This window comes from Phyllostomus hastatus, unplaced genomic scaffold, assembly GCF_019186645.2.
Source record: "Phyllostomus hastatus isolate PE091 unplaced genomic scaffold, TTU_PhHast_1.1 phas_contig_113, whole genome shotgun sequence".
Taxonomy (NCBI): domain Eukaryota; kingdom Metazoa; phylum Chordata; class Mammalia; order Chiroptera; family Phyllostomidae; genus Phyllostomus; species Phyllostomus hastatus.
Genome location: NW_025333530.1, coordinates 15261100 through 15283173, shown reverse-complemented (window position 1 = coordinate 15283173; position 22074 = coordinate 15261100). Strand labels below are relative to the sequence as shown.

The window sequence follows — 22074 nt, the reverse complement described above, 5'->3', positions numbered from 1 at the left end:
TCCTTCTTGCATTCAAATTTTATTATTTTTATTTCTGCAAAAATCAGGGCTATTAATTCAACATATTTATATAGTTTCTGTTTCTTCAGTCTATAAAGTACCTTTAGCAAAAAGAAATAACATTTCCACAGACTGTCTTATAGTTAGTTATCACTAAAATAATGGCCAGTAAATAATGTATGACTTAAGTCACTGGTCAAATAATATTAGATAGTCACATCGCTTTTTAAAAAAAATTACCAATATGTAAGAGGATCATGATGAGAATCTTCTAAGTATGCCAAAAACTAATCTGAACAATCAGCAGCCATTTTTGTGAACTCAGACTTTTATATCTCTTTCACAAATCTGTTGCTGAATGTATAAACTGGTATAAATCTATAGAGAAATCAATTAGCCATTTACATGAAATGCTTTTTACCAACTCTTTCCCTTTGAGCCCACAGATTCTACTCAGCATCTAGCCTAAGGAAGTATCTGTGAACGAAGAATAATAGAGGAAATATTTTCACTCGAAATGATAGGCTATCCAGGATTTGCTTCAAAATAATATGGGGATGTGGAAAATATATAGGGTAACAGTTAAAAATCTGTTGAAGATGGGTATATAGATAGTTCATTATTTTGTTCTTTCTATATGTATGTCTTAAATTTTCCATAATAAAAATTTTTAAGTGATACATAATATTATTATTTATAATAAGTTTGGAAACCAAATATTTCTCAAACAATAAGAATAGTTAAGAGTTATTCTATAATTTTTAAAGGTATGAGAAAATAGATGATACAAGGGGACCCCCCCCTAAAAAAAAACAGAATTCTCTTCTGGAGTTCAGGCCCCTCGTAAGTAAAGTCTTCCCCTGCTAGGTTGTGTTCTAGGAACCCATCAGTATCAGTGAACTAAGTGGTGTTGTTGTGAGAAGCTGTGTTCAGCTCCAGTTGAGTTTTTTTTTTTTAACACATTTGCCTATTTAATGATGGGTGATTACGAGCACCATGTGTTTAGCAGTTTTTTGATCAAAAATAGCATGATCTCCGTGCCCCACCCTCCCTATTCACCTGCTCTTGCCTGAAGCGACTTTTTCTTGTTTCCCCAATGAAACGTCCTCAAAGCAGAACATTATGCCAATGTGAAAGAGGTGGGGGGTGGAAACCAGGCAGAAGCACTAAAAGGCATCAAAATAAATCAACAAGTTCAAAAACTTTACAGCGTGAACAACAATTAAAATAAAATTTTTAAAAAACTTTAGAGCAGTGGAAAAAAAGTCTCAGTAGGTGTATTGCATCAAATGGAAAGTACTTTGAAGGTGCCTAAAGTCTAAACATATAAGAATAAATACACAGTTTTTTAATAAATAAATTCGGGGTTTTTCAGTCCCCCTTTGTATAAGGCATTCTTTCTTTCTTCTTCTTCTTCTTTTTTTAAATGCTCACTGGAGGACATGCTTATTATTGATTTTAGAAAGAGGGGTAGAGAGGGAGACAGAGAGAGTGAGAAACATCAGTGTGAGAAACATTGATTGGTTCCCTTGCCTATGCGCCCAAAACTGAAACATAGGCATGTGCCCTGACCAGGAATTGAACCCACAGCATTTTGGTTCACAGAACAATGCTCCAACCAACTGAGCCAGCCAGGGCAACATTAAATTCTATGTAATATGTATGTTTATAATGACATACAACACACTTGAGAAATATTTTTATATAGTGAAATTTGAAATAGGTTTTAATATTTAGAGAAGAAGTAATTTAAAATCTCACTCACATCTTAACTTTGAGCTGTTTGGAAGATCTGTATAGAGAGCATCCTACTGTTGTACAGTCAAGCCTTTCAAAGCCAAAGATTGTCTAGGCCAGTAGTTTGCAAGGCGGGGCCTCCAGATCAGCAACATCAGCATCCGGGAGCATGTTAGAAATGCAATTTCTAAACAGAGACGGGGAAATAAAGAACAAATGGACAGTGACCAGAGGGGAGTGGGGAAGGGGCATAATGGGGATGGGGGGAAGAAGGGGAAAGGTCAAGTCAAGGAACACGTATAAAGGACCCATAGACAAAGACAACAATAGGAGTGAGGGGGTGGGGGGAGTATTGAATGTGGGAGGTGAGGGTGGGTAGGGCACAGAAGAGTAATGGGGGGAAAATGGGGACAACTGTACTTGAACAACAATGAAAAAAAAAAAGCAAATTCTTGGACCTTATCCCAGACCTTCCGAATCAGAAGCTCTGGTGTGGAGCCCAGTCATCTGTGGCTTAATGAGGCCTTCGTGTGATTCTGATGCTCAATCAAGTTTAAGAATCACTGGTCTGGGTCCTAGGTTCTCTTGGCTTCACTTTACACATTGAATACAGAAATATTTCCACCACACTCTTGTGGCAAACTATTACTTCACTTCACTTTCCAAGATGATCATTCTGTCAAACCATAACCATTGATCAAACCAGCTATCAGTTTCCCGCATATCCTCCAAAGCTGCTTAGAGGAGTCTACACTATCTGCTTCAACTTCTAACTTCTTAGCCGTCTGCAATTTTGCTTTGAATTGTTTCCCTAAAGTTCTCCACCACCAAATATTCATCCAGCTGCCATTTGAACTGGCCTTACATGAAATGGAACTCAACATCTTCTGTGTTGTGACCCTTCTAGGACTGACAGGTTCACAAGATTTGGATAGACAGAAGAATATCCACAGAGCTGTGGGGATGTTCGACATGCCTTTATTCAAGAATGAGCCATGCATGCTGCAAGCTGCATGTGCCCCTGCATGTGTTACTGCACATCACACTGCATGTCACCTGTCCTGCTGCGTGGCACCCAGTGTGGCACCCAGCAGGGAGTCCCTACCCCCTTAAGTACTGAAAAGAAACAAAGCCAGCAGAGAGCCAAAACAGGTTATAAACACAGCAAGATTCTGTGCATGTGAATTCACTCAGGGCTATCGAAATACTTATCAAACCCAGTCTCAAGGCTAGAACAGTACTTATCAGGCCCATTCTCAAGGTTATGGAAAACTGCTTTCCTTAGTTGCCCAGACATCTGGGTGAGGAAGCCAGACTGCCTTCATTTACCCTACATCTTCCTCTTCAGAACATTCTTTATTTTCATACTCCTAGTGAATGATACCACCAAGCAAAAAAGCCTGGAGTTTTGCAGTGAGTTATTTTTGATACTCCTTTTTATTAAATCCCCATATCCACCCTGCATAGGTTTTTTAATAGGATTTCTGAGTTGTTTAAAGTCTATTTTTCATTTTTTACACACATAGAGCATACCTTATTCTAATTCCCTTCCTTTGTTTGTTTGGATTCATATAAAATTTTTCTAACTGGTTTCTAAGTGCCTTGTCTAGTTTAGTTCCATTTACCCTCCAGCCTTCGGTTTTAAGAAAGTCTCTAGCCCTGAGCAGTGTGGCTCAGTTGTGTGTGGTTCAGCAAAGCAAAAGCTGCAGGTTCAATTCCCAGTTGGGGCACATACCTGGGTTATGAATTTGGCCCCCAGGCGTGGCACATACAGGAGGCAACCCATAAATGTTTCCTTTTCTTTCTCCCTCCCTTCCCCTCTCTCTAAAAGTAAATAAATAAAATCTTTTTTTAAAAAAGGAATGGATTCCATGACTTTATTTACTGCTTTATCCTCTTCTTCTCTTATTAAGAAAAAAGGCCTCTAAAATGACTATCCTGATTAATGTCTCTTATTGCCTTCAGGAAACACCTAAACTTCCCAGCATGACTTTCAAAATCTTTTACATGATTCCCAATTTCCTTTTCAGGCTGCTCTTTTGCCACTCCCCTCCCCCTTCCCTGGCCACACCTCCTCTTCCAGTCAGTATGGATGGTCCTGACTTAGCAATGGTTCGATTTAGGATTTTTTGATTTTATGATTTTACAATGGTGTGAAAGTGACATGCATTCAGTAGAAACCATACTTCGAATTTTTATTGTTAATCTTTTCCAGGGCAAGTGATATTTGGTGCAATGCTCTCTCAAGATCCTGGGTGGCAGCAGGGAGCCATGAGGGCAAGTAATAGTGTAGTATTAAGTGCATTTTTGACTTACATTGTCAACTCTTTATAAGTTGAGAAGCCTCTGTATTCCAGCAGTTCTATTGCTCCTATGAACTTTAGCATCTCCAACCATTGGATTCGTTTGCCTGATAATTTTTTCTATTATATTAAGTTCTGAAATATGAACTATAATGGAATTTCCGTGAGGTTGGTGACTTTGCCAGGCATGTAGTAAAATCTCAATCCATTCATAAGCTTTCATATCAATTCATATCTCTCAAGTGTATTTATATCTTCAGCTCAGACTTATCTTCTCAACTCCAGCTTACAGTTATCTATTTGACATACCACCCCGATGTCTCAAAGATTCTAAACAACTGCTTAAACCTGCTGTTCCTACAGGCTTTGCTCAAACCAAAAACCTGTGGATAACCTTGGATAACCCAAGACATTCTTCTTCTCCTCCTGCACCTAGCCAATCCTGTTGACTTATTGATTCTACCTGCAAGATACATCATCCAATCAGTTTGCTTCTCTCTATTTCTACTGCCACTGCCACTACCCCAGTCCACCTGGACTATTGAAATTCCCTCCTAACAGGTCTTCCTGCTTCCATATTTGCATCCCTGTAAAGTTAAATTTTATTTTTATAGAGAGGGGAAGGAAAGGAGAGAGAGAGAAACATCAATGTGTGGTTGTGTCTCGCACATCCCACAACCCAGGCATGTACCCTGACTGGGAATTGAACCAGCAACCCTTTGGTTTGCAGGCCCGTGCTCAATCCACTGTGCTACACCAGCCAGAGCCCCTGCAAGCCACTTTCAATGAGGGGCTAACCTGTATTCTATTTGTCATGGCTTTATCACCATTTTCTCAATAACCTGAGGTGAGGAGGTCCCTACCTACTGGGGTTTGCCCATCTGTTCCCTCCCTCTACCAGAACACTTTTCCTCATCCTCAACCTGGATACTCATTATATAGGTCTCAGTTAAAATGTCTTTCATCTTGACTGATGTGACTCAGTGTATTGAGCACTGGCCTGTAAACCAAAAGGTCACTGTTTGATTCCCTGTCAGGGCACATGCCTGGGTTGCCAGCCAGATCCCCAGGGAGCCAGGTCCTCACTTGGGGGCAAGCAAGAGGCAACTGATGGGTGTTTTGTTTTGTTTTGTTTTTAAAAATATATTTTACTGATTATGCTATTACAATTGTTGCATTTTCCCTCTTTTATTCCCTTCCACCCTGCACCTTCCCCCCCACACCCACATCCTCCCCTTTAGTTCATGACCATATGGGTCATACATACAAGTTCTTTGGCTTCTACATTTCCTATTCTATTCTTAACTTCCCTGTCTATTTTCTACCTACCATTTATGCTACTTATTCCCTGTACATTTTCCCCCATTTCCCCCTCCCCTTCCTTGCTGATAACCAACCATTGGATCTCCATTTCTGTGATTCTGTCCCTGTTCTAGTTGTTTGCTTAGTTTGTTTTTGTTTTTTTTAGGTTTGGTTATTGATAATTGTGAGTCTGTTGTCATTTTATTCATATTTTTTATATTGTTTTTCTTAGATAAGTCCCTTGAATATTTCATATAATAAGAGCTTAGTGGTGATGAATTCCTTGAACTTGACCTTATCTGGGAAGCACTTTATCTGTCCTTCCACTCTAAATGATCATCTTGGATGTAGGTCCTTGCCTTTCATGACTTGGAATACTTCTTTCCAGCCCCTTCGTACCTGCAAGGTTTCTTTTGAGAAATCAGTTGATAGTCTTCTGGGAACTCCTTTGTAGGTAACTGTCTCCTTTTCCCTTGCTGCTTTTAAGATTCTTTCCTTATTTTTAAGATTATTAATCTTGGATAATGTAATAATGATGTGCCTTGGTGTGTGCTTCCTTGGGTCCAACTTCTCTGGGACTCTCTGAGCTTCCTGGACTTCCTGAGAGTCTATTTCCTTTACCAGATTGGGGAAGTTCTCCATTATGTTTTCAAATAAATTTCCAATTTCTTGCTCTTCCTCTTCTTCCACACCTATGATTCAGATGTTGGAACATTTAACATTGTCCTGAAGATTCCTAAGCCTCTCCTCATTTTTGTGAATTCTTGTTTCTTCATTCTGTTCTGGCTGAATGTTTATTTCTTCCTTCTGCTCCAAACCATTGAGTCCCTGTTTCCTTTCTGTCACTGTTGGTTCCCTGTACATTTTCCTTTATTTCACTTCACATAGTCTTCACTTTTTCCTCTAATTTGTGACCATACTCAACCAATTCTCTGAGCATCCTGATTACCAGTGTTTTGAATTCCACATCTGATAGGTTGGCTATCTCTTCATCACTTAGTTGTATTTTTTCTGGAGCTTTGATCTGTTCTTGAATTTGGGCCTTTTTTAAAAAGTATTTTTTTACTTTTTGTCTCAGAGAGCCTGTTGCATAGTAAGGGGTAGAGCCTTAGGTATTCACCAGGGTGGGGCAACCGACATTGCTGCACTGTCACACTTCATGTGGGGGAGGGATCCAAGAGGGAACAATGCTGCTTGTTCAGTTCTCTGCCAGCTTTCAGTCACTTTCCCCTCTACCCACAAACAAATTGGGACCTTCTGGTGCAGACTCCTGGGTGGGTGGGTTTGCGTACATTCTAGGACCCTGTGGATCTCTCCAACAAACTCTCCCGTGAGACTTGGAGTTTCTCCCACCACCTTACCTCCCTCAGGTTTTTAGTTGCAGGTTTTGAGGCTTTATTTACCTGCACTGGAACCCTGGGTTGTGCAGTCTATCTCGCTCCCCAGTGGTTCCTCCAGGTTTATCTGCACACAAATGTGGGACCACCTACTCCACCAGCCGCCATCTTGCCATAAGTCCTCTCTGCCCAGCTGCCAACCTCCACCCCTTCTACTGGTCTGGATGAATGTTTAACTCCTTGGTTGTCAGACTTCCATACAGTTGGGTTTTCTATCAATTCTGGTAGTTTTTTGTTACTAATTTTGATGTTGTTCTCTTTGATTGTGCGAGGAGACACAATGTATCTACCTACACCTCCATCTTGGTCAGAAGTCCTTGAAAGCTGGATGTTTCTCTCTCACATTGATGTTTCTCTCCCTCTCTCTCTTTTCTCCTGTCTGAAAATACATAAAGTCTTTTTAAAAAATAAAGAAAATGTCTTTCTTGGGAAGGCCTTTTCTGATCTTCTCTCCAATCTAAGTACCCACAATAACCTAAACTTGTCAGTATTATCATTGTACATTATTAGTATTTATTTTTTAAAAGATTTTATTTATTTATTTTTGGAGAGAGAGGAAGGGAGAAACATCAATGTGTGGTTGCTTCTTGAGTTCCCCCTACTGGGCACCTGGTTCACAACCCAGCATGTGCCAGGACTAGGAATCAAACCACCAACCCTTTGGTTCGCAGACCAGCACTCAATCCACTGAGCCACACCAGCCAGGATATTAGTGTTTGTTTAATGTTTGTATATCTAGGCTGAAAACTCTGAGGGAGAACCCATTTTGCGTTTTCCTGTACCCTAGCACCTGGCAATTGAGAACTCAAATAACTGCTGAATGAGCAAAAAGGAGGATGTGAAGGTAGGAGTATAATATTCTATCAGGGGTAAAATGGATAAAGTCAGATTTTTCTCAGCGTCTTTTACCACAAAGTCTATATTGTTTTGTTCTTTTTTTTTATTGTTGACATTATTACAGATGTACCTCTCTTTGCTCCCCTTACCATCCCTGGCCTTCACCACACTGTTGTCTCTGTGCACGGGCTATGCATATATGTTCTTTGACTAATCTCTTCCAGTCTCCCCACTCCACTTCCCTTTGATATCTGTCAGTCTGTTCCATGTATCCAAGCCTCTGGTTTTATTTTGTTCATTAGATTCCACATATGAATGAGATCACAGGGTATTTGTCTTTCTCTGACTGGCTTATTTCACTTGGTGTAATATTCTCCAGATCTACCCATGCTGTTGCAAAGAGTAAGAGTTCCTTCTTTTTTATAGTTGCATAGTATTCCATTGTATAAATGGACCACATCTTTTTTATCCACTAATCTACTGATGAGCACTTGGGCTGTTTCCAAATCTTGGCTACTGTAAGTAATGCTGCTATGAATGTAGGGGTGCATATATTTTCTGATGTTTCAGGATTTTTTATTCTCCTTTCTGAACAGTTGCCTTTGGGATTCACTTGCAACTTAAACCAGACATTGACAAGAAAGTGGACAGGGATGAGAATATGCACAAAGTGCAAATGAAGTGGACAAATTAAGGCCAAATCAGATATCCTTTCCTTCTTGGGAAATGAATAGACCAGAGTGATAGGAGAGTGAATTCTGGTTGCAGAGTGCTGGGTGGGCCCAGAATGAATGACACTAATGACCTGGTCCCTCTACTCATTCTTCAGGTGAATATAACATAAAAATTAGCATCCAGACAGTCCAGGAAGAGAAAATCAGCACAAAGCATCTTCAGGTAGATTGGGGAAAGGCAGTTCTCCATATGCTTCAACTGGGCATCTGCATGTGCCTATCCTTTTCTTGGCACTAGTCACTTTTTCCCATCCCATCCCTGCTCTTTCCCACCTCCCTGACATCCATCTCTGCTTCCTGGGAGCATTATCATCCCTGTCTCCCTCATTCCTCTGACCCCCCACCCCTACAGGGCAGGGCTGGCTTTGAACACTTCTGGAAAACTACTAGCTATTGTTAAATCTAGACCTGAAAAAAATGACCCAGTGCTAACGTTTGCTGTGGGAAGTCTTTCCCAGCTCCTTCAGACAGAGCTAATTGCTATCTTCTCTGTGCTTCCAAAGAATGTTGAATCTGCCTGTCAGAGAAGTTACTAGTTACAATTCTTAGCAAACAGTGCATTCTTACTTAGCTAGGCTCTGGGAGTTTGGACATGGGGGTCTTGTACACAAACATGACGTTCCATTGTATTATTCTCACTGATTGCCAGTGTCACTGTGGGTTAAGTAAGTGCTGAGACAGGGTCTGTATGGTAAACATTCCTTGGTTTTGTGGATCTCTCCCATCAGCCTTAACACTCTAGGAATTGAGCAAATATTTTATAAGACCATCTTTACTACCCTGAAATGAATCTTACCAATAAAAATAACTACCTACACATATAATCTTAAACAGACCAATATAATGCTAACTGTAATGTAACAAAAAATAAAGGGAGAGAAATCTATAAAATGTTTCAATTAATAAACTGTATTTGAAAACATGAGCTGCCCTGGCTTGCGTAGCTCAGTGGATTGAGCGCGGGCTGCGAACCAAAGTGTCGCAGGTTCGATTCCCAGTAAGGGTACATGCCTGGGCTGTAGGCCATGACCCCCAGCAACCACACATTGATGTTTCTCTCTCTTTCTCTATCTCCCTCCCTTCTCCCTCTAAAAATAAATAAATAAAATCTAAAAAAACATATAAAAAAAGAAAACATGAGCTAGTTGGAAATTGGCACACATGACAAGGTCTGTCCAGAAAAAAGTTTAGCCATTGTTAATATATGAAGAATGGTTTGCACATCAGTGTAACCTGGCAGCTAAGGAGAGTGGAATGGAATGCACATGTGTGAAAAATGGTGACTTCACTGTACAAGTCAGTGGGGGCGGTAGATGCTGTTGAGTGAGCTTGGGTACTGTGAGGGCATCGCATTCAAAATGACTAAGTGTGTACAGCAACAAATCTGCATCAAATTTTGCATTAAGCCTGAAGATTCCTCCATGGAAACTATTTGGATGATTCAGAAGGCTGCAGCTTTGGGCAACTGGTGATTGGCAGCTTCGTCACAACAACACTCCCATTCATCCATCATGTCTCCTGCAGTTTTTTTATGAAACATCAAATCGCCCAGGTGACTCAGCCCCCCCCACAGCCCAGATTTGGCACCCTGTGACTTCTGGCTTTTCCCAAAATTAAAATCACCTTTGAAAGGAAAGAGATTTTAGAATGTCAATGAGATTCAGGAAAATATGACGGAGCAGCTGGTGGTGATTGGGAGAAATATGTGAGGTCCCAAGGTGCCTACTTTTAAGGGGACTGAGGCATCATTGTTCTATGTACAATTTTTTTGTATCTTGTATCTTCTTCAATAAATGTCTCAATTTTTCATATTACATGACTGGATACATTCTGGACAGATCTCATACTTATAGTGAATAACTTAGATTTAAGAGATGATATTCAAATAACTATTGAAAATGCTTTTTCTTAATATTGGCTACCTTTAAATAACTAAAGATGTGTTTATATATGTAGAATACCTGTAAGTACAACAGACAGACAGAATGATACAGGCATATGGTATTGATGACCTAAGTGCCTGAGCAGCTTTGCTATCAGCAAAGTGATTTTTTCAAAATGGCAGACAACTCTTGGTAAAATTCCAAACCAAAGAGTACAATCTTCCTTAGTTGTATTCCTGGAAAATTCAGTGTATATTAAAATGACGTACCCTGACTGGTGTGGCTCAGAGGGTTGGGCATTATACCACAAACTAAAAGTTCCCTGGTTTGATTCCCAGTCAGGGCACATACCTGTGTTGTGGGCCAGGTACCCAGTAGGGTGCACATGAGAGGCAACCAATTGGTGTTTCTCTGGCACATCGATGTTTCTCTCCCTCTTTCTTTCTTCATTCCCTTCTAACAATAAATAAAAATCTTAAAAAAAAAAAAAAAGAAAACGATGCAGCAAATGCTTTCTGTTAAGTTAAATTCTCAGTTCAGGTCATTATAAATGGCCTGAGGTATAAGGATCAACTCTCCAGGGTGAGAAACTGCCCCTTCCACTGTGGTCATCTGACATTCCTGGGTTTGCCTTCAATGCCCACAATACCCATTTTGGGCAACCACAGTGCCCTCTAAGGTCAGGGAGAGGCCTTGGCCTATCACTGCTACATTTCTGCTGCATGTTTAGAAATGAATGTACACGCTACAGCACAGAGGTGGTGGTGAAGAGGTGACTAAGGTCGGATTTTGTATGTTACCGAAATGTGCGCATTAAGCAAACAAGGGTCTTTTTTCAAAGGTAGAGATTTTGGTCTGGTAGGCCATGGATCATGCTTTTCAGGAATACCACATTTCAGAGACCATAGAGGGGGCAGTCAGATTTCCAGTGAGACAGACTGTAAAGGATTAAGAGGTAAATAAGTGGACAGGAAATAAAGGCTACTGGGTACTGCTTCTTTGGGCCTTTTCCAGGGTTGGCTGCTACAAGCTAGCATTCCCAACTATCCTTATAACTCAGAAAAGTGGGACTTGCTCCAGGATCCAAAAGAGGGTTGAGTATTTTCTTCCTTTGGGGAGAGTATAGAATTCCTTTGCTGCACACCAGGAAACTGCCCCATTACCTCTGGTGCATCCATCAGCTCTGAGGGCATCCCATTTACAACCTCAGAGTTGATTTCCACCTCTACCCCCTCCCCCATCCTCAGAAACCACACATACACACACACATACACACACCAGGCTGCTGCAGGTAACTTTAATAAGGCATAGGCTGCCTCTCACTTCTTGGATTTAAAGGTCAAAGAGGAAGGGCATCACATCTGTAAGAAAAGAGGGTTAAAGGAATTTATCTGCCCTTTGCATTTGCTATTCCCTAAGCCTATAATGCCCTGTCACAGCAGATGTTCCTCTCTTAAGGCCCACATGCCAGCTGGTGTCCAGGAAAAGAAAAAGCCCTTTTTGTACATAACCTCTCAAACTATGCTTCTGACATTCTGTGGTCACCATTTCCCTAGGCTGCTAGACTGTGTGTAGGCCCAATTGCACCTTAGTTGTTTCTCTATCAACTCCCTGTACTTCAAGTCTCATGATTGCGTGTGGGGTCCCACCTTAGGCAGGGATAACCCCAGGGTTTCAGACCCCTGATGTCCTCTCCCCTTCCTACATAAGGTAACTGCCCCCAGATATGGCCCAGGTTCCTTCCTTGTACATTAAGCCTTAGGTCAGGATCTTCAGGTCCCCTCCTCTTGCCCACCTCCCACCATATGACAGGGCCTCACACCTGGCTGGCTCATGCACTGTTGGATACTTTCCAGCTGAGTGGAGGCCAAGGCTCGAGCCTCCTCCTCAAAACGGCGGTGTCCCTCTTTAGTCAACTTCCAGAGGCAGGATCGAGGCCATGGGCTAGCCCCACCCTGCATGCTGACCGGCACTTTTTCAAAGCTGTCTCGGAAACAGAGATTGTGACGAATGGTATTCTTCCAGCCCTCTGGAGCCGTCCGGAAAAAGGGGAAATGTTGTCTGTGGACAGGGAGGAATGGTAAGGAAAGGCATGGTTTCCTTTGCAGATGTATCATTGAGTATGTTCTCCCCCAGGGGCCAGGAACCATAGCCCTTCTCTCCAGGTGGAAAATGGCAAGTTGGCCTAAACTGGTCTTTTGCTGATTGAGCATGTGGCAAAAGCTCCACCTGGTTCATTGCTTGTACAAACCCTCGTCTTTTGAACCCAGTTTACTGCCCCCGTTCCTAGACTCATCATCTTCCCAGGAACCAAGCATAAAGTAGGCCAGCCAACTCCTGTAAGAGGAATCCTGGTCAAGGAAGGACACCACTTGAGGATTAATATTCTGGGACTTCTGATATAGGAAAAAGGTCTGAGAAACTCCTCATACTCATGCGCACTTGACTACCAAAGCTAAATGTAAATCCCTTTGCAATTGGGTACGCCTGGGAGTACAGGGAGCTTTGCCACACAGTACAGCCCAAAGGGAAAGCATGGGAAACTAGACTTTATACTAGATCATCTTGAGAAGGAAGGTGGGAGAATTTATCACCCAGGTGAATTTATGTTTTAAAGAACTAAGATATAGAGAGATTAGACTTTTCTACTGTGAATGGGGGTGGAGGTGGATATCTTCCTGTATATGTGATGTGTTGACACACATTCAGGGACGATCCAGAACAAATGCCTGGGAGAGGAGAGCTGGGAATATACTTACCCTCTCATCCAGATGGTAAAACTGAGGCAGCAGCCAAGGGTTTGGGCAGATTGGAAGATTTCAGAACAAGGACCTTGACGCCCGCCCTTCCCCCTCCTCACAGGGCCCCTGGCACGTACCCACATACCGAGTGAAACTGTAGATCTGTTGCACGTTGAGGCCACAGGGGGAACTGTTTCTTAATGCCAGTGCAATTAGGTGGAAGTAATTGAGAGGGGGCCTGGACCAGAGCCTCCCCTCCTGGCTGTTGCCTTGCCGAAGCCGACTCTGGAGGGGGGCCCTTTTGTGAGGGGATGGGAGAGCCACACAGGAGCTGTCATCCTGGTCCTTAGCCTCCTCCTCTTCTGTGAGCTAGAGGAGCACAGAGTAGGAACTGGTCCTGACTCCACGGCCTCTACTCCAGGAGTGCAGTGGCAGGAAGGGGCAGTGGTTTAGGGCTACCATCTGGACTGCTCCCCAACCCAAGAGCACAGCTAATTTCTGAACCCATTAACCCTTTGTTATCCATTAAAAAAAAACCCCAAAACAGAACTCTCTGAGGCATCATCACTATGCCCACCTTGCCTACAACCCCAGAAATTCTTACCTCCCAGTTGCTGGGGAAAGAAGCAAACTGCTTCCAAGGGAAAGACTGCCCTCTGGAGGAAGGTGGCAGTGACTCCATGACTCCGGCTTCTGAGCAGTTGGCAAAGTCTTCCTCTTTGGGGGCTGGCTGAGGGCAGGGGAATATGCTTGTCAGATCTTCCCCCTTACTAGGTGCTGGGACCTCTAGCTTTCCAGGGGGAAACACGATGTTGGGGTTTACCCACATCCACAGGTTGGGCTCAGTGTCTGGACCTGTGTAGAAAAAAGTTGTGTTCCATAGCTCACTGGACTTTGGGTGTCCAGACCAGGCCACAAGACCACCCATGTCAGAGGACTCATTCCCCACTACTCACCATCTTCATCAGGTTTGGGTTTTTTCCCTACAGGTATTTTTGGTGGCTCAATTATACGGAGTTTATATCTGGCAACTGGCAAAAAGAAAGACAAAAGAGAGTCAAAACATCCTAGGATTTCCACTGAGGTGCCAGGAGACTGGGCTTTGAAGCTTCTCTGGGATAGGGCTATGGGCCCTGCCTGGGGAGTTATTGCACCATACTGCACTAGTTTTCTCCTTACCCTCTGACTTTCTCATTCACCTCTGCATTCTTCTTTTCTCATACTATTTATACTGTTCCTGAATGATCTGATCAATACCTGTGGCTTCAGTCACCATCTATAAACTTAAGGTTCTCAGAGCTTTATCTGTAGCTCAGACTTCTCTGCTAGCCATTAATTAGAAATCCCCATAGGTATCTTTGCTTGGCTAACCTACAGGCACTTTGAATGGCATTTCTAAAACTAAGCTCCATATTCCTCCTTAACCTCCTGTATTCCTTTTTCAGCATGTGGCACCACCATCTAACCAGTTTTTCAGGCCAGAGACTTGGAAATCATTCTTGACACTTCTCTTTCCCATACAGCCACACCCAATCCATCAGCAAGTCTTACCATCCTAGTCCAAGCCATATCCCAAATGGTCTGTTTCTTTAACTCATCATATTGCAATTTTAATGATCTTCTTAAAATGTTAATCCAACCTTGTCAGCCTGCTGTGTAAAACTTTGAGATGGCTTTCCATTGCCCTTGTGCTAAATCTAAAGACACATATTCCTTAAGATAGTCTAAAAGGCCCTGGCTTGTCATCAGAGTTAAGTCATTCCTCCTAGCCTTTTCACCCATCTCCAGCAGATCACATTCTAGATCCTAGGCCTTCCTATAAGCTGATTCCTTTGCCAGAAACACTCTTTCTTCTTCCTGTTCTCATGGGTAATTGCTACTTACCCAGCATGTCTCTGTTTAAACATCTCTCTAAAGCAGGCTTTTTCTGACCACCGGTCCAAACACTCCCATAGCACCCATGTTATTGTAAAATAGAGTCTACTGAAATTAATAGAGTCTATCTCCAGGTCTGTCTTGTTCACTGCCTGGCACATGGGAGAAGCTCAACTTAATTGGATGAATGAATTCATAGTGGAATAAGAGTAATTCAAGTATATATTAGAGTTATCTGCTTGGCACTATGCTGGCTCCTCAGGGATAAAGGGAACTATTTGTGTCTTCTTCATTGTCCCCATGAGTGTCACCATATTACAGAAGAATCTAGGTTTTTGCTTGGAAAATGATGATAAACTTATTGGAGAGCTCAGTAATTAGAAAGGATGCTCATTACATTGCTATATGTTCAATACAGTATTCAAAAAAGGAAAGAGTAGCAAGAGATAAAAAGTTGGAAAGAAAAAGGCAAAATTACCATTATTTACAAAAAAGTGGTTAACATAGGAAACCACCCAAAATTGATGTACAAATTATTAGAACCAATAAGAATCCAGGAAGTTTGCTGGATATAAGAACAACATACTAATCAATAGTGTTACTCTATGGCAATGTTAAGAAACTGGAAAACAGCTCTGGCTGGTGTTGCACAGTGGGTTGAGTGCCAGCCTGCAGACTGAAAGGCCGTCGGTTCTGATTCCCAGTCAGGGCACAGACCTAGGTTGCAGGCCAGGTCCTTGGTTGGGGGCTTGTGAAAGGCAACCGGTCAATGTTTCTCACATATTCATGTTCCTCTTATAATTATATATATTATATATAATGTTTAAAAAAAGAAACAGGAAAATATGAAAAAGGTACTGTTCACAATAGTAATCAAAGTAATAAAGTTTCTAGGGGTTAACCCATCAAAGAATGAACCAGACTTTAGAGGAAAAGATGCAATCACTATTTAAAGGCATAAAAGACCTAAATAAACAAAGACATATAGCCCTGGCTGGTGTAGCTCAGTGGATTGGGCACCGGCTGTGAACCAAAGGGTCACCAGTTCGATTCCAGTCAGGGCACATGCCTGAGTTTCAGGCCATGTCCCCAGTGGGGGCCACGTGAGAGGCAACCACACACTGATGTTTCTCTCCCTCTCTTTCTCCCTCCCTCTCTCTTTAAAAATAAATAAATAAAATTTAAAAATAAATCAATAAACTTGATTTAAAAAACGACATATAATACATATTATAAAGATGTCAATTACCCTCAAAGTAATCTGTATGTTTTTTTTTTCGTTTTTTTTTTTTGTTTGTTTTTTAAAGATTTTATTTATTCATTTTTAGGGAGGGAAGGGGGGGAGAGAGAGAGAGAGAAAGAGAAACACCAATGCGCGGCTGCTGGGGGGTCATGGCCCACAACCCAGGAATGTACCCTGGCTGGGAATTGAACCTGGGACACTTTGGTTCCCAGCCCGTGCTCAATCCACTGAGCTACGCCAGCCAGGGCTGTAATCTGTATGTTTTATACAAATATAATACTTATAATAGGTTCTGCATTGTAAAACTCACAAGGAAAAGAAATCAACTGATAAAATTAAATAGAAAAAACAATTTAACTCACAAAGATTTTAGTTCTCTAATAGATAAATAGCTTCTACAACTCAGTAACTAAAAGACTACACAAAGCTATAATGGACAAAGGATACAAATCAGTATTCACAAGGAGGAGAAACCTGAATGACTAACAAGATGCCCAGTCTTACATAAGAACACAATAAGACACTTTACATTAAACTGATAAGAATTATAAAAACAGAAAATACCAAGTGTTGGCAAAGATATAGAAAACAACTTTTTTTAAGAAGAGAAGGGAGGGAGAGAGAGAGGGAGAGAATAGCAGCTGCTTCTCACAGGTGCCCTGACTGGGGACCAAACCCCACCCCCAACCACTGGCCAACCAACTGAGCCATACTAGTCAGGACAGAAATATAATTTTTTACTACACTGAAGAACTGGCATCAACTGGTGCTGCCACTGTGAAAAATAATCAGGCAGTATTATAATTTACTATACTGTCTACTCCCGGGTATGTGTATTCAAGTTAATATAGGAGTTAACATACTAACCTGTATTGTTGCTCTCACCTACCAAATTCTCAGTCACTCCCCTTGATTAGAGGAGTTTAGCTCCTGGCTCATGGTCACTAACACTTCTCTTGTCTTAAGTCTTGGCTATTTCAATACATAGACAATTCTCCAAATAACCTGGCTTCTTGAACTCTTCTCCTCCAAAGATCTTGCCTTCCATTTTACTTTAGACAGTCTCCCTCACTGTCATAACCTGAACCAGTAACTGCAACCCCTCCATAACTTCATTTTTGTACCACATAAAAACATATCACCTCCTATCTTTCTGGTTACCTCCTTCTCAACCCCAGCTATCCTTTGATATCACAGATATCACCAACCCATTGATCTATAGTTTGGGGGTACTTGTTTGCTAGAGTTGGATTTAATTAGGGTGGGTGTTGGGCCTACCAAGTGCCTCAAAGCATTATAGAACAAAAGGATTTGAAGGGTGTATGCAAGAGAGAAAGCATGTTTGACCATGGGATTCCAGGTTAAAGAAGAGAGGACATCCAGTGATTGGGAGCAGTAAAAGGGTGACAGAACCAACAGATTGGTGAGTTCAGCCTCCGTCTGTCTGTCTTCCTCCCTCTCTCCTTCTCTGGCACAGACACCCTCATGCCTTCTCAAGGACAATGTTCCAACAATCCTCTCTTCTCTTTCCTGTTAATTTTCTTTTTTCCTTTTTTGGTCTCTATTGGATCATTCTCACCAGCATTCAGATATGCTGTTAATTCCCTCATGTTAAAAACAAAAACTTCTGCCCTGGCTGGTGTGACTCAGTGTATTGAGTGCTGGCCTGCAAACCAAAGGGTTGCTGGTTTGATTCCCAGTCAGGGCACATGTCTGGGTTGCTGGCTGGGTCCCCAGCAGGGGGGCATGTGAGAGGCAAGCACACATTGATGTTTCTCTCTCTTTTTCCCTTCCTTCACCTCTCTCTAAAAATAAGTAAATAAAATCTTTACCAAAAAATTTTCTTTGCCAAGTCACTATCCCACAGTTTTGCTTTCCTTTGAGGCAGAACTCCTTAAAAGAATGGCCTATATTTTCTGTCTTTACTTCCCCTCCTTCTATTCTTAAACCTATGCCAATCAGGCTTTCTCCACCACTCAACCAAAACCACATCATCAAGGATCTTTTTTGCTAAATCCAATTGTCAGCACACCTCTTACCAGATCTCTCAGCAACATTCCTCTCATCTGACCACTCCTTCCTTGAATTTCTCTCGTTTTCCCTTCCCTTCCCTTCCCTTCCCTTCCCTTCCCTTCCCTTCCCTTCCCTTCCTGTCCCTTCCTTTCCCTTCCCCCTTCCCTTTCCTTTCCTTTCACAGGAGGAAAGGAAGGTAGAGAGGGACAAAAGCATACATGTGAGAGAGAACATCCATCTGTTGTCTCTTCTTGCACACCCCCCACTGGGGACCTGGCCCACAACCCAGGCATGTGCCCTGGCTGGGAATCGAACCAGCACTAAGACACATCCACTAAGCCACAATCAAATCCACTAAGCCACACCAGCCAAAGAAAAACACTTTCTTTACTTGTTTTCCACAATCTCAGTTTTGATTCTCAACAGTCATTTCCTCAGTTTTTGCTGGTTATCTCTCTTCTCTCCAATCTCTTTACAATGGAATGCCTCTAAGGCTCACCTTTATTCCTTCTCTGTCTTCTCTATTCTCACTCCTTAAACACCTCTATACCAAAGACTCTCAAAACTTTTATGTATAGTCCACATCTCTCTCCAGAACTCCAGACATATATATTTACTTGCTTACTCAACATTTTTACTTGGAGAGCTAAAATGTATTTCAACTCAACATGTCCAGAGCATATTTCCTGATTTTCTACCCTAAACCTGTCCTACCAGAAGCTTCTCTCAGTAGAAAGCAACTTCATTCTTCTACTTAGTTAGCCAAAAACTGCCAAAGAGTCATCCTCTAATGCACAAGTGGCAAACACAAGGCCCTAGGGCCAAATCCAGCCCTCCACCTTGTTTTATCTGGACTGCCACCTTGTTTCTGCCCAGTGGCAGCACCAAGCTCCTAGGCCCTAGTTAAGGAGTAGTTACATTTATACAATCCTAAAGTTACATTCGGCCCTTTGAAGGCAACTGCAAGGCTGATACCATCCCTGGTGAAAATGAGTTTGACGCCCCTGCTTTAATCTCTTTCTCACACCATACATCCAATCTATCAGCAAATCTAGCTGGTTCTACCTTCCCACCAAGTCCTCTGCTACCATCCTGGAGGTCCAGTCCAGCATCATGTCTGGTCTGAATTACTATAGTAGCCTTCCAATTAGCCTCCTGTCTTCTAGGCTCCTAGCTTCTTTGTACCCCGTAGTATATTCTACAGTATACCCTCAACACAGCAGCCACAGTGATCCTTTCACAATACAGATCATGCAGGATCAGCTACATAATTTGCATGGTCCAATGCAAAATGAAAATCTGAAGCTCCTTGTTCAAAAGTTATTAAAAATCTCAAGACAGTGATAGAAGAGCATTAAATCAAGTATAGCCACCCTAAACAACTATACAGGTCACATACTCAGGAATCTAGTGACTGTATCTCTCCTCTGCTCAAAACCTTTCAACCATGCCACACCTTACTCAAAGTCAACTCCAATGTTCTTGAAGTGGAAGACATTTCTTCCTGATCTCTGCTCCACACCCTGTGAACTCTCTTCTTTGTTGATCTTTATCCAGCTTCACTGGCCTCTTTATTGTTCCTCAAATGCTCCAACCAGATTCCTTCCTTAGGGTTTTTGCACTGGCTATTCTTGCTGCCTGGGAAACTTTTCCTCTAAATATTATTCTCTTGGTTCACTATCTTATCTCCTTAAACTCATTGCTCAAATATTATATTCCCAATGAAGCCCAGCTTGATGGCCCTATTAAAACTGTAGCTGCCACCACCTTCCCTGCTCCCTATCCCATTCCTGAGCCCTCCTTACTATGTCCTTTCCCCCCATCTCAGTTATCACCTTATAACACACTAGTAGATAGATTTTTATGTGGACTGTATATCTGTCCCCAGTGGAATGTAAGCTCCATGACAACTTGTCTGGGTTTTTTTTTTTTCTTCATTATATATCATGAGTGTCTAGAAGAGTGCCTACCAAACTGGAGGTGCTCAATGAATATTTCTTGAATCAGTAAAGGTACATGAATGTTCATCAGCATTACTATGGTGGCAAAAAGTTGGGGCACTTTAGATCTTCTTTAGTAAGGAAAATTAAAGTGCAAGAGTTAGCATACAATAATCAAAAATGATGAACCAGATCTACATTTAGCAACCTAAATGGCTCTCAAAAACAATGTGATCTCTCTCTGCCATATGAGGACACAGCAAGAAGAGGACTATCTGCAAACCACGAAGAGTCCTCACAGGGGGAAAAAAATGTGAAGGGGGTGCAAATGAACATTATGTAAATTAAGGTCATCTATAAACATAAAACAATGCTAAACAGTTCTCAAAGATACACATATCTAAAAACATTAACTCGGTTAGGGCAAATACACGGGAATGTGGAAGGGATAGAAGTGGGGTTGGTGATTGAAGGGGGAAAAACGGTTAACCCAAGCACTTTGCTGTAACATGTGGCAGTAACTTACCAAGAAAGTGGGAAGTGATTACCTCAATTCTCTGCACTTGAGGTCCAGATTTAAAATAAATTTTAAAAAAGACCCCCGATGGCCAACCATCCGTTCGGCAAATATTGAGCACCTCTAAGTGTCAGACAATGTGTTAGGTGATGGGGAGATAGCCACAGTCAAAACTGATTACTTTTTTTTTAAGAGAAAATTTTAGTAAAAAATTAGTACTGTGCCAAATGGCAAAAGGCATTTTGGAGAAAGGCCCAGAAGAGGCATAGAAGCTACTGGAACAGGGCTGGGTGGGTGGCTCCGAGTTAAAAGCGCCCTGCCCGGCGGCGGGAGGATCGCTGCCCTCCATAGGCTTGCAGTTTAGGTGGGAGGCTCGTTTCTCCGGGACCTGGGGTAGGGGAGGGGGCGCCGGCCTTCAGCAAAGGGGGTTGCGGATCTCTAAACTCTGTGCTATCACCCGGGCTCGCCTGGGGAGGGGAGGAGGTCGAAGGCTGGGGAACCGCCTAGCCCTGTTCCTTGCTCCCCCGAGGCCCCCACTCCTGCCGCCCAACACGCCCAAACCTCCCCCAGCCCTCCCCACCCATGCAGATGCTCACGGTTCTGTTCTGCTAAGGGTAGGTGCGTGGTCGTGAAGGCCAGAAAGCACTCGTTCCCCATGTCCCAGTCCAGCAGTCCCGGGACCTGGCCATGGAGGCTGGCCCAGAAGTCGAGGTGTTGGAGTTTCAGGGCCACGTTCAGGAAGAGAAGACCAGCCCAGCAGTGGGTGGGAGAGTCGGAGAGACTGAGGCCAGGCCTCTGAGCCACTTACTCAAATACCAGGGCTCTGATTTAATTAGTTTCCCCGGCTCTGAAGAAGTTAGCTTTGACACCTTTAATCCCCTCTGGCCTCAACTCTCAACTAAGTACCTCTCGAGGAAGTCTTCCTTGGAACCCCTATGCTTCTGTATCGAGCTTTGGGTACCCTCGTCCTCTTCCCACACTACATTTGCACAAACGTTTTATTTTATTTAGTAAATTCGTCTAAGATTTAAGAATAATCCCAAGATAGTATATTAACTTTCTAGAAGTTCTGATTAATTTTAAAGCTTATCCAAGAGCGCATCTGCAGTACACCATGAAAATGGGATTAAATGGTGATTGTTTTGAAGTTTTGTTTTTAACAATTTCAAATTTCCAGAGAAATCCCAAAAATACTATAAAAAATGCCTGTATACCTAAATCTTGTAATTCATTGATCACACTAATTTTGATATTTCATCACACTTTAATTTTTCTCCCAGTATATACATAAACATATACTATTTTTCTAAACTGTTTAATAGTAATTTGCAGACATCATGACTCTTTAACAATAAATACTTCAGTTTGTATTTTCTGAGAACAAAGATATTGGCTTATGTGACCAGGAAATCAAAAATAAGAAAATTAATCAAAATCAAAAAACTTAATATTGATTCAAAACTATGTTTAGTGTACAAATCCTACTCAAATTTTACCTATTGTCCCAATAATGTCCTTTACATAAATTTGTTTTCTGGTCTAGGATGCAATT

At 42.0% G+C, this 22074-nt stretch overlaps 1 protein-coding gene across 1 annotated transcript; it reads right to left on the bottom strand.

Annotated features, from left to right (window-relative positions):
• Window positions 1–11475: 11475 nt before the first annotated feature.
• Window positions 11476–21194, bottom strand: FOXR1 (forkhead box R1). The gene is made up of 6 exons (XM_045839487.1): window positions 21119–21194; window positions 13891–13965; window positions 13539–13789; window positions 13080–13303; window positions 12016–12254; window positions 11476–11554 (listed from the first exon to the last, which is right to left on the bottom strand). Exons 1-6 carry the CDS (start codon window positions 21177–21179, stop codon window positions 11526–11528), a joined length of 879 nt encoding a protein of 292 aa, XP_045695443.1. The 5' UTR covers window positions 21180–21194; the 3' UTR covers window positions 11476–11525.
• Between the last annotated feature and the right edge of the window lie 880 nt (window positions 21195–22074).